General features: G+C 43.5%; 1 protein-coding gene across 1 annotated transcript in view; it reads left to right on the top strand.

Moving 5' to 3' along the window:
* Window positions 1-13513, top strand: part of mnta (MAX network transcriptional repressor a) — a 178685-nt gene that overhangs the window by 37362 nt on the left and 127810 nt on the right. Inside the window, exons 3-4 of the mRNA XM_073053277.1 lie at window positions 3471-3512; window positions 3623-3734. Coding sequence (XP_072909378.1) covers window positions 3471-3512; window positions 3623-3734 — 154 coding nt within the window. The remainder of the gene's footprint in view (window positions 1-3470; window positions 3513-3622; window positions 3735-13513) is intronic.

The following is a 13513-nucleotide window of genomic DNA, read 5'->3' as shown; positions in this document are numbered from 1 at the left end:
ATATTTCACAAAGTAGTGATGTACTGTGTTTTTACAAAGGTTTATTCACCCACAATACACTATTCAATAAATCTGGGCTTCAGACACGATTGGCAGTTTCAAATTAAAATTCGATTATAACTCTCAGAACACTTTTCTCAGAAATCCATCCTTGTACGGATAGAGCCTGCATGCTTCTTCTCTTAGGGCCCCTGGGCACGGATGTAACCGTGGACGAGAAGCAGGCAAGCAGCTCGGGTAGCACCTTTGACTGCCCACCAACTGGACCCGTAACTGGCCAGTTTGGCCAAGTGATTTATTGGTCTCAGCATGAAGCAATTCAACAAAGAACTGACAAGGCCAGTAACTTACACAGTTTATTTGAATGTTCCACTAGTCAGTGAACTCTTCAGATTTTTTTTTGTTTTAAAGTGACACATCGATACTTCTTTTCTATTCTTAATTAGGCTAGTTTTTTTTTAACATATTGTCTGGAAGGTTTAGCTCTAAGTACACCCTCCGAAACAGAATCTCAGGGTTGTTTGTGGTGGCATGTATGTACTCTGATAATAAATTTTGCTTTGAACTTTAATTTAATGTCAGTAATTACTGATGAACTATGGATCTATTTAAGCCTTGCTAGAAATAAACTGGCAGTTCCAAGTTGCTATCAAAGTAAGTGTGTGTGTGTGTGTGTGTGTGTGTGTGTGTGTGTGTGTGTGTGTGTGTGTGTGTGTGTGTGTGTGTGTGTGTGTGTGTGTGTGTGTGTGTGTGTGTGTGTGTGTGTGTGTGTGTGTGTGTGTGTGTGTGTGTGTGTGTGTGTGTCCTGAGATTCATTTTCTTGTGGGCATTCTCAATAACCATAGAATAATAACCATAACAGAATCAATGAAAGACCGCACCAACTTGGGGGTTCAACCAGTGTGCAAAAGACAACAAACTGTGCAAATACAAAAAGAAAGAAATAATAACAATAAATAAATAAGCAATAAATATCAAGAGCATGAGATGAAGAGTCCTTGAAAGTGAGTCTGTAGGCTGTGGGAAAATCTCAGTGATGGGGCAAGTGAAGTTGAGTGACGATATCCCTTTGGTTCGAGAGCCTGATACTTGAGGGGGAATAACTGTTCCTGAACCTGGTGGTGTGAGTGCTGAGGCTTCTGAATCTTCTTCCTGAGGGCAGCAGAGAGAAGAGAGTCTGTCCTGGGTGATGCTGCTTCCCTGAGACAGCATTTTATGTAGACAGGCTCAATGGTGGGGAGGGCTTTATCCAGGACGGACTGGGCTGTATCCACTACTTTTTGTAGGCTTTTCCATAGTAGGGCATTGGTGTTTCCACACCAGGCTGTAACGCAGTCAGCCAATATACTCTTCACTACACATCTATAGAAGTTTGTCAAAGTTTTAGATGATGTGCTGAGACTTTGTAAAGTCCTAAGGAAGCAGAGATGTTGCTGTGCTTTCTTTGTAATGGCACTTACTTCTGGATCCAGGACAGGTCTTCTGAAATAATAACACAGGAATTTAAAGTTGTTGACCCTCTCCACCTCTGATGAGGACTGAGCTCTGGTTCCCTTCTCCAGGAGTCAATCATCAGTTCCTTGGTCTTGCTGACATTCTGTTAATATTTGAGAATCAAAACTGAATCTGATGAATATCTACCCTCATCTTTCAAAAGACAACTGTTCCAGTCACTCTAAATCTGAAAGGAAGACACCTTACTTTCCTGACATCAATTACATTAGCCCAGTAAGTTCAGATTCTGAACTTTTACCTTGGGAATTAATTTCTGGTCGCATTTATGGAGGAGCCAGGTCTTTACAAAAGCAAAGGCCCCAGACACAATGCAGTGGGCAGCTGACAAGCTGTTCTGTTCATTACTGTGCCTTGGCAGTAAAGAAGTCTCCTGTGAAGTCAGTGTTTCGTTTGTGTTGAAAGTCAGATAACGATGAATACTAACATAAAGTCTGCAAATTAAAGTGAGAAAGACAGGTAACATGGGCATCCTCACTCAGTTAATTCCCTTTTCTGTCAATTTTTCTGCCCATTGATTGTGCCTTTTTTATACTAATTCCAACATTGACATTGATGGCTCTTAACACTTTCCTCATGACTTGGAGAAACTAATAAATTTTTCATGTTTTCCTTTTCACTTCTTGCCTAAAAAACATAAGATCTAAGTGTTTTGTGGAGTGCCTTGCAATATATTCAGGTATGAGTATATACTTAATGGCCACTGAGTACGTTCAAGGTCTTCTGCTGCTGTAGCCCATCCACTTCAAGGTTCAATGTGTTGTGCATTCAGAGATGCTTTTCTGCACACCACCGTTGTAATGTGTTGTTATTTGAGTTACTGTCGCCTTCCTGTCAGCTTGGACCAGTCTGGCTATTCCCCTCTGACCTCTCTTATTAACAAGGCATTTTCACCCACGGAACTGCCGCTCACTGGATTTTTGTTTTTTGCACCATTCTGTGTAAACTCCAGAGACTGTTGTGCCTGAAAGTCATGGGTCAGCAGTTTCTGAGATACTCAGATCACCCCGTCTGGCACCAACACCATTCCACGGTCAAAATCACTTAGATCTTCCCAAGTCTGATGTTTGGTCTCATTGACAAGGCATTTTCGCCCACCGAACTGCCAGTCACTAGATGATATTTGCTATTTGCACCATTCTCTATAAACTCTCGAATCACATCTGAGGAATTCATTGCCGTGGATGGCTGTGGAGGCCAAGTCACTGGGTATATTTAAAGCAGTGGTTGGTAGATTCTTGATTAGTAAGGACGACAAAGGTTATGGGGAGAAGTCAGGAGGATTGGATTGGGAGGGGAAATAAATCAGCTGTGATTGAGTGGCGGAGCAGATTTGATGGACCAAATGGCCAAATTCCACTCCTTCGCCTTACAGTCTTATGAACCTTAGTCTGCAAGGTGCTAGTGGAGCTAAAAATAACTTCAGAAAAAAATTACAAACTGGGGATTCCTCAAGATTATTATTATCCAGAATCAGGTTGGTCATAATGTAACCCATAATCAAATTGGTGATAGAGATTTGTTGACTTGGAATAGTTGTAAAAACAAGTACAGTGGTGGGAGAGGGCGAGGCAGGGGGCTCCCAGTACTCGTGGAGTGGCACCTTGATGTGACTCATCAAGTTTAGTGGATAGGGTTAAGATAATGAGGATACGGAGGGCACTCGGTTTTGAAACCAGTGGAGAGATAATCTGCAGCACCCAATGTTGATGTCAAAGTCTTCAGACTGGAATAGATTTTGCAGGAAATATGGAAGGGTGTCAGCCAATTCACAGGCCACGCAGAGAGTGAGAGTGATTGAAATGCAGAATACACCATCTCAGTGGGTTCTTGGAACTGTTGTAAATGAACGTGAAAATGACAGTGCGACTTTACACTTTGTCTCATTACATTAATTTTTGTGAAGTTTACTTGAGTGACCAGAACAATATGTGAACAATTTTTTTTTAAAATTTCAGGGCAGGGACGCGGGAAGTCCACAACAAACTGGAGAAGAATAGGTAAGCACTGTCTGATATCGGTGTTCTGTCTGGATGGAAGATGGAGGAAATGGCTCTTTTTTAAAGCAGCTAGAGTTTAATCTGTTTCCTTTGCATTCCTTGGTTCACAGGCGTGCTCATTTAAAAGAATGTTTTGAAACATTGAAAAAGAACATTTCCAATCTGGACGATAAGAAAACATCAAACCTAAGCGTTTTGCGGAGTGCCTTGCGATATATTCAGGTATGAGAAAGATTTTAGTAACTTTTACAGAGCTTCAAGGGAACTTGAACATTCAGACTGCTGTGTCTCGTTGTATTTTGTAATGTTGTGGCATTTCTGTGGAAAGTATTTCGGAAAAAGCAGTTATATTTGTGGCTAATACAATTTTCTTTGGGAAGGTTTATTTAAAACTTTCCATTTTCTGAATTCTAAAATTTCATGGTCTGGTTGAGGCTGCATTAATTTTATTTTGTTACTCTAGAAAAGAAACTCTGTTTTGGAAAGTATGTGATTAAATGAAACTCCTTAGTCTCTGTGATAAATGATATTGTAGCGGTGTGCTACACGCAGCGCTGAAATAACGACACAGAGTCGATGAGCTGCAGTTGCAAAAGAGATTTACTTGAACTTCACGGCCTCGCTTTAAAGCCTTCCTGATCCCGCCCAGGGAGGGCGGGAATGCTGTAGGGGGCGCGTATTCACAGTCCCGTCCCGCGCGTGGGCTTTTCCCCGTGCTGGTGAAACAAACTTGGCGCCCTTTTTGGGACCGACCTCAATGCCGGCGCGTGCCAATTTGTGAGCCGGTTCGAGTTGTGATGGAGTCTAGGTGTGGGGCTGGCAACTGGGCTTCACCCAGGGAGAACGTTTGAAAGGTCTCGGCGTGGACCAGTCTCTTCCTTGGCAGGTCGACCAGTAGGCTGTGAGCCTGCAAAAAATCCGCACCCAGGAGCGGTTGGGCTACGGTGGCCAGTGTGAAGTCCCACGTGAACTGGCTGGAGCCGAACTGTAGCCGCACCGTACGGGTGCCGTAGGTCCTTACTGTGCTGCCGTTCGCGGCCCTCGGGGGGGACCCGGTTCTCTGTTGCGGGTGTCGTAACTCTTCGGAGGTAAGACGCTGATCTCGGCTCCGGTGTCAACCAGAAAGCGGCGTCCCGACCGCTTGTCCCAGACATACAGGAGGCTATTAAACTTATTATTTAAACTTGAAGGTCAGTAAGATTTTTAGTGAGAAAGGCACAAAGGTTAGCATGGCTGTAATGGGCCGAAGGGCCTGTTTCTGTGAGTCTACTGTGTTAGGATGATGTTGCTGTTTCAAAACCTGGTATCCACTTCATTTCCTGGCAGAGCTGGTGGTAGAGACTGAAATATTAGGGACATTTAAAAAAAACTCTTAAGAGACATAGATGAAAGAAAAATGGAGGGCTATATTGGAGGGAGAGGTTAGATTGATCTTAGAGCAGATTAAAAGGTCTGCACAAGATTGTGGGCTGAATGGTCTGCACTGTGCTGTAATGTTCTGTGTTCATACATGTATTCACCACTTGCCCTTCAAATGGAACTAGAACCATATAATTAGCTAAATGATATATGTACGTATGTGAAACGATATAGTCAATTAATTATTTACACAAATATGCAGTTTAAGTTCAAATGGTCATCTTGATCTTAACTTCAGAAGAGTTTTTAACTTTAGTTTTGCAACCAATATAACATATAGCCCGCCCTAACATGGGGTGTTGTATATTTAATATTTGAGTAATCTTGTGTGTAAGCATTCTTGTTTGTTTAAATTATTCATTAGGAATTATATGTAGAAATACATGAATTGCAGAAGTCATCATGCTGTCGTGTGATACGTGCCCGCCTGCTTAAAGTAAACATGAAGTTAGACTCACATTTTGTACTCCTGTGTCTTCCTTTTAATTAGTTTAATGTTTTGAAGTTACAAAATATCACCGAGGTTATCTCCTCGAGAGGTTGTAGGGAGGGTAAGAGGCCAGCTATTTTGTCAGAATCAGGTTTATTATCACTGCATTACATGAGGTAAAGTTCATTGTTTTGCAGCAGCAATACAGTATAAAGGCATAAAATTACTATGAATTCTAAGATAAATAGTTCACAATAGAAGAACAACAAGATACTGTTCATGGAATCTGATGGTTGGGGAAGGAGGCTGTCTAGGCTCCTCTACCTCCTCCTTGATGATAGTAATGAGGAGACAGGCAGGTAAACATTTCTTCTTTATCATTTCTGTCATTATCAACATGAATGTTATTCGGAGTAAACTCCTCACCTCCTGTTTTAAGGCACAGATGAAACCCCCTTATAAACAACCAGTGTATTTATTCATTGAGATGCAGTGCGGAATTGGCCCTTCTGGACTTTCCAGCCGTACCACCCAGCAATCCCCAATTTAACCCTAATTGTCACAGGACAATTTACAACGACCAGTTAACCTACCAACTGGTATGGCTACGGACTGCGGGAGGAAACTAGAGCACCTGGTGGAAACCCACACGGTCATAGGGAGAATGCACAAACTCCTTACAGACAGTGGTGGGAATTGAACCTGGGTCGCTAACCACTACCCTACTGTGCCCCCCCCCCACTGTACACTGTATACATTATCTTACTTGTAGAAAAACAAATAAAACTTCTTTCATGTATAGACTGCCCCTGTACATTCATTGATTGGCCTTTCATCCATTTTGGTTAGTCTCATGTCCCTCCTGTCTATAGTGAGCCCCAGTGGAATGGATTTAGCCACTCTCAAATTGGCTTCCAGAAGACACTTTCAGAAATGCCCAAATTTTAATAGAAGGAAGAGAGTCCAATGTTGATTGTGAGAATTAAAGCTTATTCTTACTAAGGGATCTAGACAATTGACCACAAGATTATTGTCATGGTAACTGTTTAGTTGGTAGCACTGTTGACTCTTATTAAGAAGATGGTGCTTTCAAGTCCTACAGAGGAGAATTGGACACCATTTTTTATTGCCACAAAAAGGGTCACTTTATCTCTAGTGCAGTACAGAGGAAAGATGCACTCTCAGAAATGTTACCTTGTAGTTGGGATGTTAACCTAATATCATCCATTCAGAAGGATACTAATGTCAAAGGACAAGGAAGTTGTTACCCTGCATCCACATATGAGCCTGCTTCAAGCCAAAGAAAGCAGACTAAGCTGTTGTCACACGAGTGAATCTGCAGATGCTGGAAATAAATAAAAACACAAAATGCTGGCAGAACTCAGCAGGCCAGACAGCATCTATGGGACGAGGTAGTTGATGCACCATCAATAACTCTTGGAGATGGGAGGCAAACAATAGGCTTTTATTAGCTGCAAACGTGACCACAACATCTTGGAGACTGAGGGAGGAGCAGTGCCCCAATCGCCTTTACACAGGGGTCTGTGGGAGGAGCCACAGGAGCAGTCAGCAGGGGTCTGTGGGAGGAGCCACAGGAGCAGTCAGGGGGGGTCTGTGGGAGGAGCCACAGGAGCAGTCAGCAGGGGGTCTGTGGGAGGAGCCACAGGAGCAGTCAGGGGGGGGGTCTGTGGGAGGAGCCACAGGAGCAGTCAGCAGGGGGTCTGTGGGAGGAGCCACAGGAGCAGTCAGCGGGGGGGGGTCTGTGGGAGGAGCCACAGGAGCAGTCAGCAGGGGGTCTGTGGGAGGAGCCACAGGAGCAGTCAGGGGGGGTCTGTGGGAGGAGCCACAGGAGCAGTCAGCAGGGGGTCTGTGGGAGGAGCCACAGGAGCAGTCAGGGGGGGGTCTGTGGGAGGAGCCACAGGAGCAGTCAGCAGGGGGTCTGTGGGAGGAGCCACAGGAGCAGTCGGGGGGGGGTCTGTGGGAGGAGCCACAGGAGCAGTCAGCAGGGGTCTGTGGGAGGAGCCACAGGAGCAGTCAGCAGGGGTATGTGGGAGGAGCCACAGGAGCAGTCAGCAGGGGTCTGTGGGAGGAGCCACAGGAGCAGTCAGCGGGGGTCTGTGGGAGGAGCCACAGGAGCAGTCAGGGGGGGGTCTGTGGGAGGAGCCACAGGAGCAGTCAGCAGGGGGTCTGTGGGAGGAGCCACAGGAGCAGTCAGCAGGGGTCTGTGGGAGGAGCCACAGGAGCTGTCAGCAGGGGTCTGTGGGAGGAGTCACAGGAGCAGTCAGCAGGGGTATGTGGGAGGAGCCACAGGAGCAGTCAGCAGGGGTCTGTGGGAGGAGCCACAGGAGCAGTCAGCGGGGGGTCTGTGGGAGGAGCCACAGGAGCAGTCAGCAGAGGGGCGTGTCCAGACAGGTTTTCACATAGTTTACCACAGTAGTGACAACGTTTCGGGCCGAAACCCTTCATCACTCCTGAAGCGTCGTCACTACCTCCTCCCATAGATGCTGTCTGGCCTGCTGAGTTCTGCCAGCATTTTGTGTTTTTATTAAGCTGTTGTCACGTTGTGCTTCCTGTAAGCAAATTGGCTGCAGTGTTTTCCACATTACTGCAGCTCCTACAGTTGACAGTTTATGAGGGGAAAATGTTTCTGGACATCCTGAAAGTTACATGAAACATGTTGTAGAACTGCAAGTCTTCCTTTCCTTCAAGATGATTGTTTTCTTGTGCTGAGGTAACAGAGGGTTGGGAATGTGGGAAGGCAGTAATTCACAGCATCAAATCACTCATTTCTCTAAGCTTCTAAGAGGAGGAAAATTTTCTAAGGAGTCCTGCATTATTGTTACATAAGTGAGATAAATTGTCCAATAATACATAGTTTGGAAATGAATGGTCCATTTCATCAACTTAAACATTAAAAGAATGCACTGGCATTTAGAAAGTATCTATCCTCCGTCTTGGGATACCCCGAGTGTTTAGCAGTCACTACAGTACTTCTTGAATAAGTAATTGGTTTCTTATTATCGTGTGTACCAAAGTACAGTGAAAAATTGTACTCTTGTCTTATATAAAGAATGTATTATTTTAGGTTGATCCAATACTACTTTGGATCGTGCTGTATTAGAAGTAGCTCCACTTTTTTTGACTTTTTATGATTCTTCATTATGACCAACTTTATGTTGTTCTTAGAATAATTTGCATCTTGAATGGTGTAATGTTTTCTAATACCTTGGTGTGCAATTTCCTTTTTTGCTGTTTATCCTTTGCTGTTCTTTTAATTAAATATTAAAATCTTCTAAGGCAGATAAACTGGGTTTTAATTTTGATCTACAATAAGTCCCAAATTATCACAGAAGTCTAAAATGGAAATGATTTTTTCACATTTCCCATCGAAGAACTGTCAACTGGTCATTCATTATGCGCCATGTCGTATGACATGGTTGATCATGGTCCTTCCATGACCATGATTGTTTTTGGCAAATTTTTTCTACAGAAGTGGTTTGTCATTGCCTTCTTCTGGGCAATGTCTTTACAAGACGGGTGACCCCAGATATTATCAATACTGTTCAGAGATTGTCTGCCTGGCGTCAGTGGTCATATAACCAGGACTTGTGATAGGCACCAGCTGCTCAGATGACCATCCACCACCTGCTCACGTGGCTTCACATGACCCCGATCAAAGGACTAAAGCAGGTGCTACACCTTGCCCTAGGGTGACCTGCAGGCTAGCGGAGGGAAGGAGCACCTTACACCTCCTTTGGTAGAGACGTATCCCCACCCTGCCACCATATTGCAGTAGCTGCTGTTATGTAAGCACCATGTGTCAAACCCACAATAAAACAGCAACTATTGTAATTTCTTTGTAATATTTCCTCACATTTTCTTTTGTAATCGGTGTTTTTTTTTTGAAATCCTGAAATACTATTTCACTTTAATTTCTGATGTCATTACCCTAACTCACAATAATTTTAGCTCGTCTCAGTGGTAACTTTGTTGTCTTAGAAGCTTTTGTGTTCTGACAGCACTTTGGGGCTTCGGTATGTAATGTAGACACATTGTTGAAGGTGTCTATGATGTTACCTGTGCTTCCTTCTGCACATATTTGGCCTGACTTGCAGAGGGAGTATTTTCGGCACTCTCTCTTTTTATCTGCCTTCTTTTGTCCTCCACAAATGATGTACTGAGAAACATCAAAATGTGCGGGATTGGGATCAGAGGTGAGAGATTTAAAAGGGCATCACGGGCAGCTTCGTTCAAAGGACGTACTTTAGAAAGTGCAGGCAGAAACAGTGGTTGAGGTTGGCACGTTAGCATTATTTTGAAAATCTATCATGGACAGGAGAGGTGTCGTGGAGAGGAGGAGAGAGGTGTCATGGACAGGAGAGGTGTCATAGAGAGGAGGGGAGGGGTGTCGTAGAGAGGAGGGGAGGGGTGTCTTTGAGAGGAGAGGAGCGGTTTCATGGAGAGGAGAGGTGTCATAGAGAGGAGGGGAGGTGTGTCTTTGAGAGGAGAGGAGCGGTGTCATGGAGAGGAGAGGTGTCATGGACAGGAGAGGTGTCATAGAGAGGAGGGGAGAGGTGTCATGGACAGGAGAGGTGTCATAGAGAGGAGGGGAGGTGTGTCATAGAGAGGAGGGGAGAGGTGTCATGGAGAGGAGGGGAGAGGTGTCATGGACAGGAGAGGTGTCATAGAGAGGAGGGGAGGTGTGTCATAGAGAGGAGGGGAGAGGTGTCATGGAGAGGAGGGGAGAGGTGTCGTAGAGAGGAGGGGAGGTGTGTCTTTGAGAGGAGAGGAGCGGTGTCATGGAGAGGAGGAGAGAGGTGTCATGGACAGGAGAGGTGTCATAGAGAGGAGGGGAGGGGTGTCATAGAGAGGAGGGGAGGGGTGTCGTAGAGAGGAGGGGAGGTGTGTCTTTGAGAGGAGAGGAGCGGTGTCGTGGAGAGGAGGAGAGAGGTGTCATGGACAGGAGAGGTGTCATAGAGAGGAGGGGAGAGGTGTCGTAGAGAGGAGGGGAGGTGTGTCTTTGAGAGGAGAGGAGCGGTGTCGTGGAGAGGAGGAGAGAGGTGTCATGGACAGGAGGGAAGAGGTTTCATGGAGAGGAGGTGTCGTAGAGAGGAGGAAAGAGGTGTCATGGGCAGGAGGGGAGGGGAGACGTGTCATAGAGAGAAGGGGAGAGGCTTCATGGGGAGGAGGGGAGAGATTTCATGGAGAGGAGAAGTTTCGTGGACGAGACAGGAGAGGAGAGCCTTATGGTCAGAAGTAGTTTTGAGGGCTATGGGTCAAACATGGACAGATGGGACTAGCTCACTGGGCAATACAGTTGGCATTGACAAGATGGGCCAAAGGGCCTGTTTCCATGATCTATGACTCTGAGAATAAATTCTTTCTTTTACTTGGTTATTGTGCAGTGTAACTTTATAGTGTTATTATCCTTTATCTGCTTTACAATCTTCAGGTGCCTGACACGTCAGTGTGAATCATTCTAGTCAGACTACAGATTGTAACTGTGCTGGCGAGTGGTGTTATGAGGGTTAAGAGGTATGATCGTGCTGATAATTGTATGCTGACTGGGAGATGATCAGGAATGGTTCTGCAAGAGTTTGAAGCAGATGTTAATAAAGTGTACTTGGTCTTGCTTCAGAGCAAGTCACAAGTTTAAGTAATTTTTCAAATTAATAGTTATCTCTTAAAACCATGAAAAGTGCAATTTAGATTTTAATTTGTACACTTTGGGATACACGTATAGCTAGTGTTTATGTCACTTCCCCTTACTGCCCTCAAGCTGAGGAGCTTGCTAAACATTTTCAGTCTCTGTCATGTGTATGTGTGGAGTCACATATGGACCAGTTAACCCTGCCTAATGGACATGAATGAACCACATATGTTATTAATGAAAATCTGAGAGTCTTTGCTTATACAGTGGATTCTGGTTAATTGGGCCTTTGGTTAATTGGGATAACTCAAAGAACAAAAACTAATCGAGAAAATAGCGGGGATTCCCTGATTTTATTTGGGACAACAAGCTACTTAATTGCTTGATTCGTCAGCACGATAAACTGCCAGAATGGTGAACCACGTTCTCAAAGCAATTGAGGAAAATCTACTGATATTTTCAACAGCCAATGAAGTGAGGGCAAAGGTTAACCTTTTAGAGGCAGTACAATTTGTCATTGATAGTTGGTGAGAAATGAGCAACAAGACAATTCAGAGCAACGCACACTAAGTGCTGTAGGAACTCAACAGCTCAGGCAGCATCTACAGCATTTCGTGTGTGTTTCTTTGGACTTGCGGCATCTGCAGAATCTCTTGTGTTTTATGACAATTCAGAACTGTTCAAGCATTCAGTCTAGGAGATGCCAGAAACAGCTGGGCGTGAAAGTGAAACAATTTCACTACTTCAACAACTTTGGAACTACGAAGAATTTGAGGGTATCAGACATCATCTTAAATGTAACAATGAAAATGAAGATATGGAGGATGCAATCATCGAAGCATTATATCAAAACACCAAGGCAGGAAATAGAAAGATGAGAAAAGTGATGAAGATAACACATCTGAACTTGAGCTAGTGACTACACAGGATGCCAGGAAATTTATTGTTGGTTTTCAACACTACTTTATGTAGGAAGGCAATGAAAGCAGTCTATTACAGTCAATCAAAAGAATGTGGCAGCATACACTGAATTAATTCCTCCGTCAATAACTATTAGGAACCAATACATAGTTTTATAGTACTGTTGTATTATTGGTATTGCTTTAATTTGTTCTATATTTCATTTAATTACATCAATTATTCAGCTAAACAATAGTTTGTGTGTTTTTATTAATACATCTGATTTGCTTTAAGTACTGTATGTACAGTAGTAGTTTGTTCCTTATCCAGTGTTTGATGGGCCAGTACTCACTGGAGTTTAGAAGAATAAGGAGGTATCTCATTGAAACTTATCAAATATTGAAAGGCCTAGATAGATTGATGTGGAGAGGATATTTCCAGTAGTGTAGGAGTCCAGGACCAGAGAGAACAGTCTCAGAAACAAGGCTATTTCTTTAGAACAGAAATTAGGAGAAACTTGCTTAGCCAGACAATGGTGAATCTGTGGAATTCATTGCCACGGACAGCTGTGGAGGCCAAGTCATTGGGTATATTTAAAGTGGAGGTTGTTAGTTTTTGATTAATAAGGGCATCAAAGGTTATGGGGAGAAGGCAAGAGAATGGAGCTGAGAGAGATGATAAATCAGCCATGATGGAATGGCCTAGTTTTGCTCCTATGTCTTATGCAGAGACTGTTGCAAAAAGGGGGCCGATTGCATTTCAGCACAGTTATTCCATGGGTAACTGGCAGCTTTCAAACTGCATGCCCTTGGATTTTGTTTCTGTTTGTGTTTTCAATAGGACTTGGCATATTTCCTGGGATCCCTCAAGTTAGATTGAAATGGAATTTTTAAAAAAGTGATTCCTTTTTTTCCCTCATCTTCTCTTTGTCCAACCCCTTCCCCCACTAGATAAAACTTGTGTTTCAGGTTAGCTTGGCTATGCTGATCTCCTACCTTTTAACTCTTCAAATTAATTCAATTTGCTCACAGATCGGTTTGTTGGCAGACAGACAGCACCAATTTACAGATTCTGGATAAATTTCATAATTGCTACAAATCCCTTTTAACATGCCAGTCTTTTGACTCCTTTGCAGTATCAAGACTGAACATTGGGTACAATATTATTATATAGAAAGAACTTCCATTTGTAGTTCTGTTCATGCCTTCCGAGGGTTGCAAGTGCGTTAAAGCCAATGAAGTAATTAATGGAAGTGTGGCCATGGTTGTGTTGATAGGAACACAGAAAACCATTTCAGAAACTGAATCAGAATAAGGGTTTGATATCACTGGTATTTGCTGTGAAATTTGGTGTTTTGTGGCTGCAGTACATTGTAATATTTAGTAATAAAAACTTATAAATTACAAGAAGAAACATATATTAAAAAGTAGTGCAAAACAAGAGTAAAAAAAAATAGTTCATTGTCCATTCAGAAATCTGATGGTGGAACATTCCTAAAAAGTAGAGTGTGTGTCTTCTGGGTCCTATAACTCTTCCTTGAATGTCAAGTCAAGTCACTTTTATTGTCATTTGGACCATAACTGCTGCTACAGTGCATAGTAA

This window comes from Hemitrygon akajei, chromosome 8 (assembly GCF_048418815.1).
Source record: "Hemitrygon akajei chromosome 8, sHemAka1.3, whole genome shotgun sequence".
In the NCBI taxonomy this organism is placed as follows: Eukaryota; Metazoa; Chordata; class Chondrichthyes; order Myliobatiformes; family Dasyatidae; genus Hemitrygon; species Hemitrygon akajei.
Note: the sequence above shows the minus strand (reverse complement) of the source record. Positions and strands in the feature narration are given on the sequence as shown.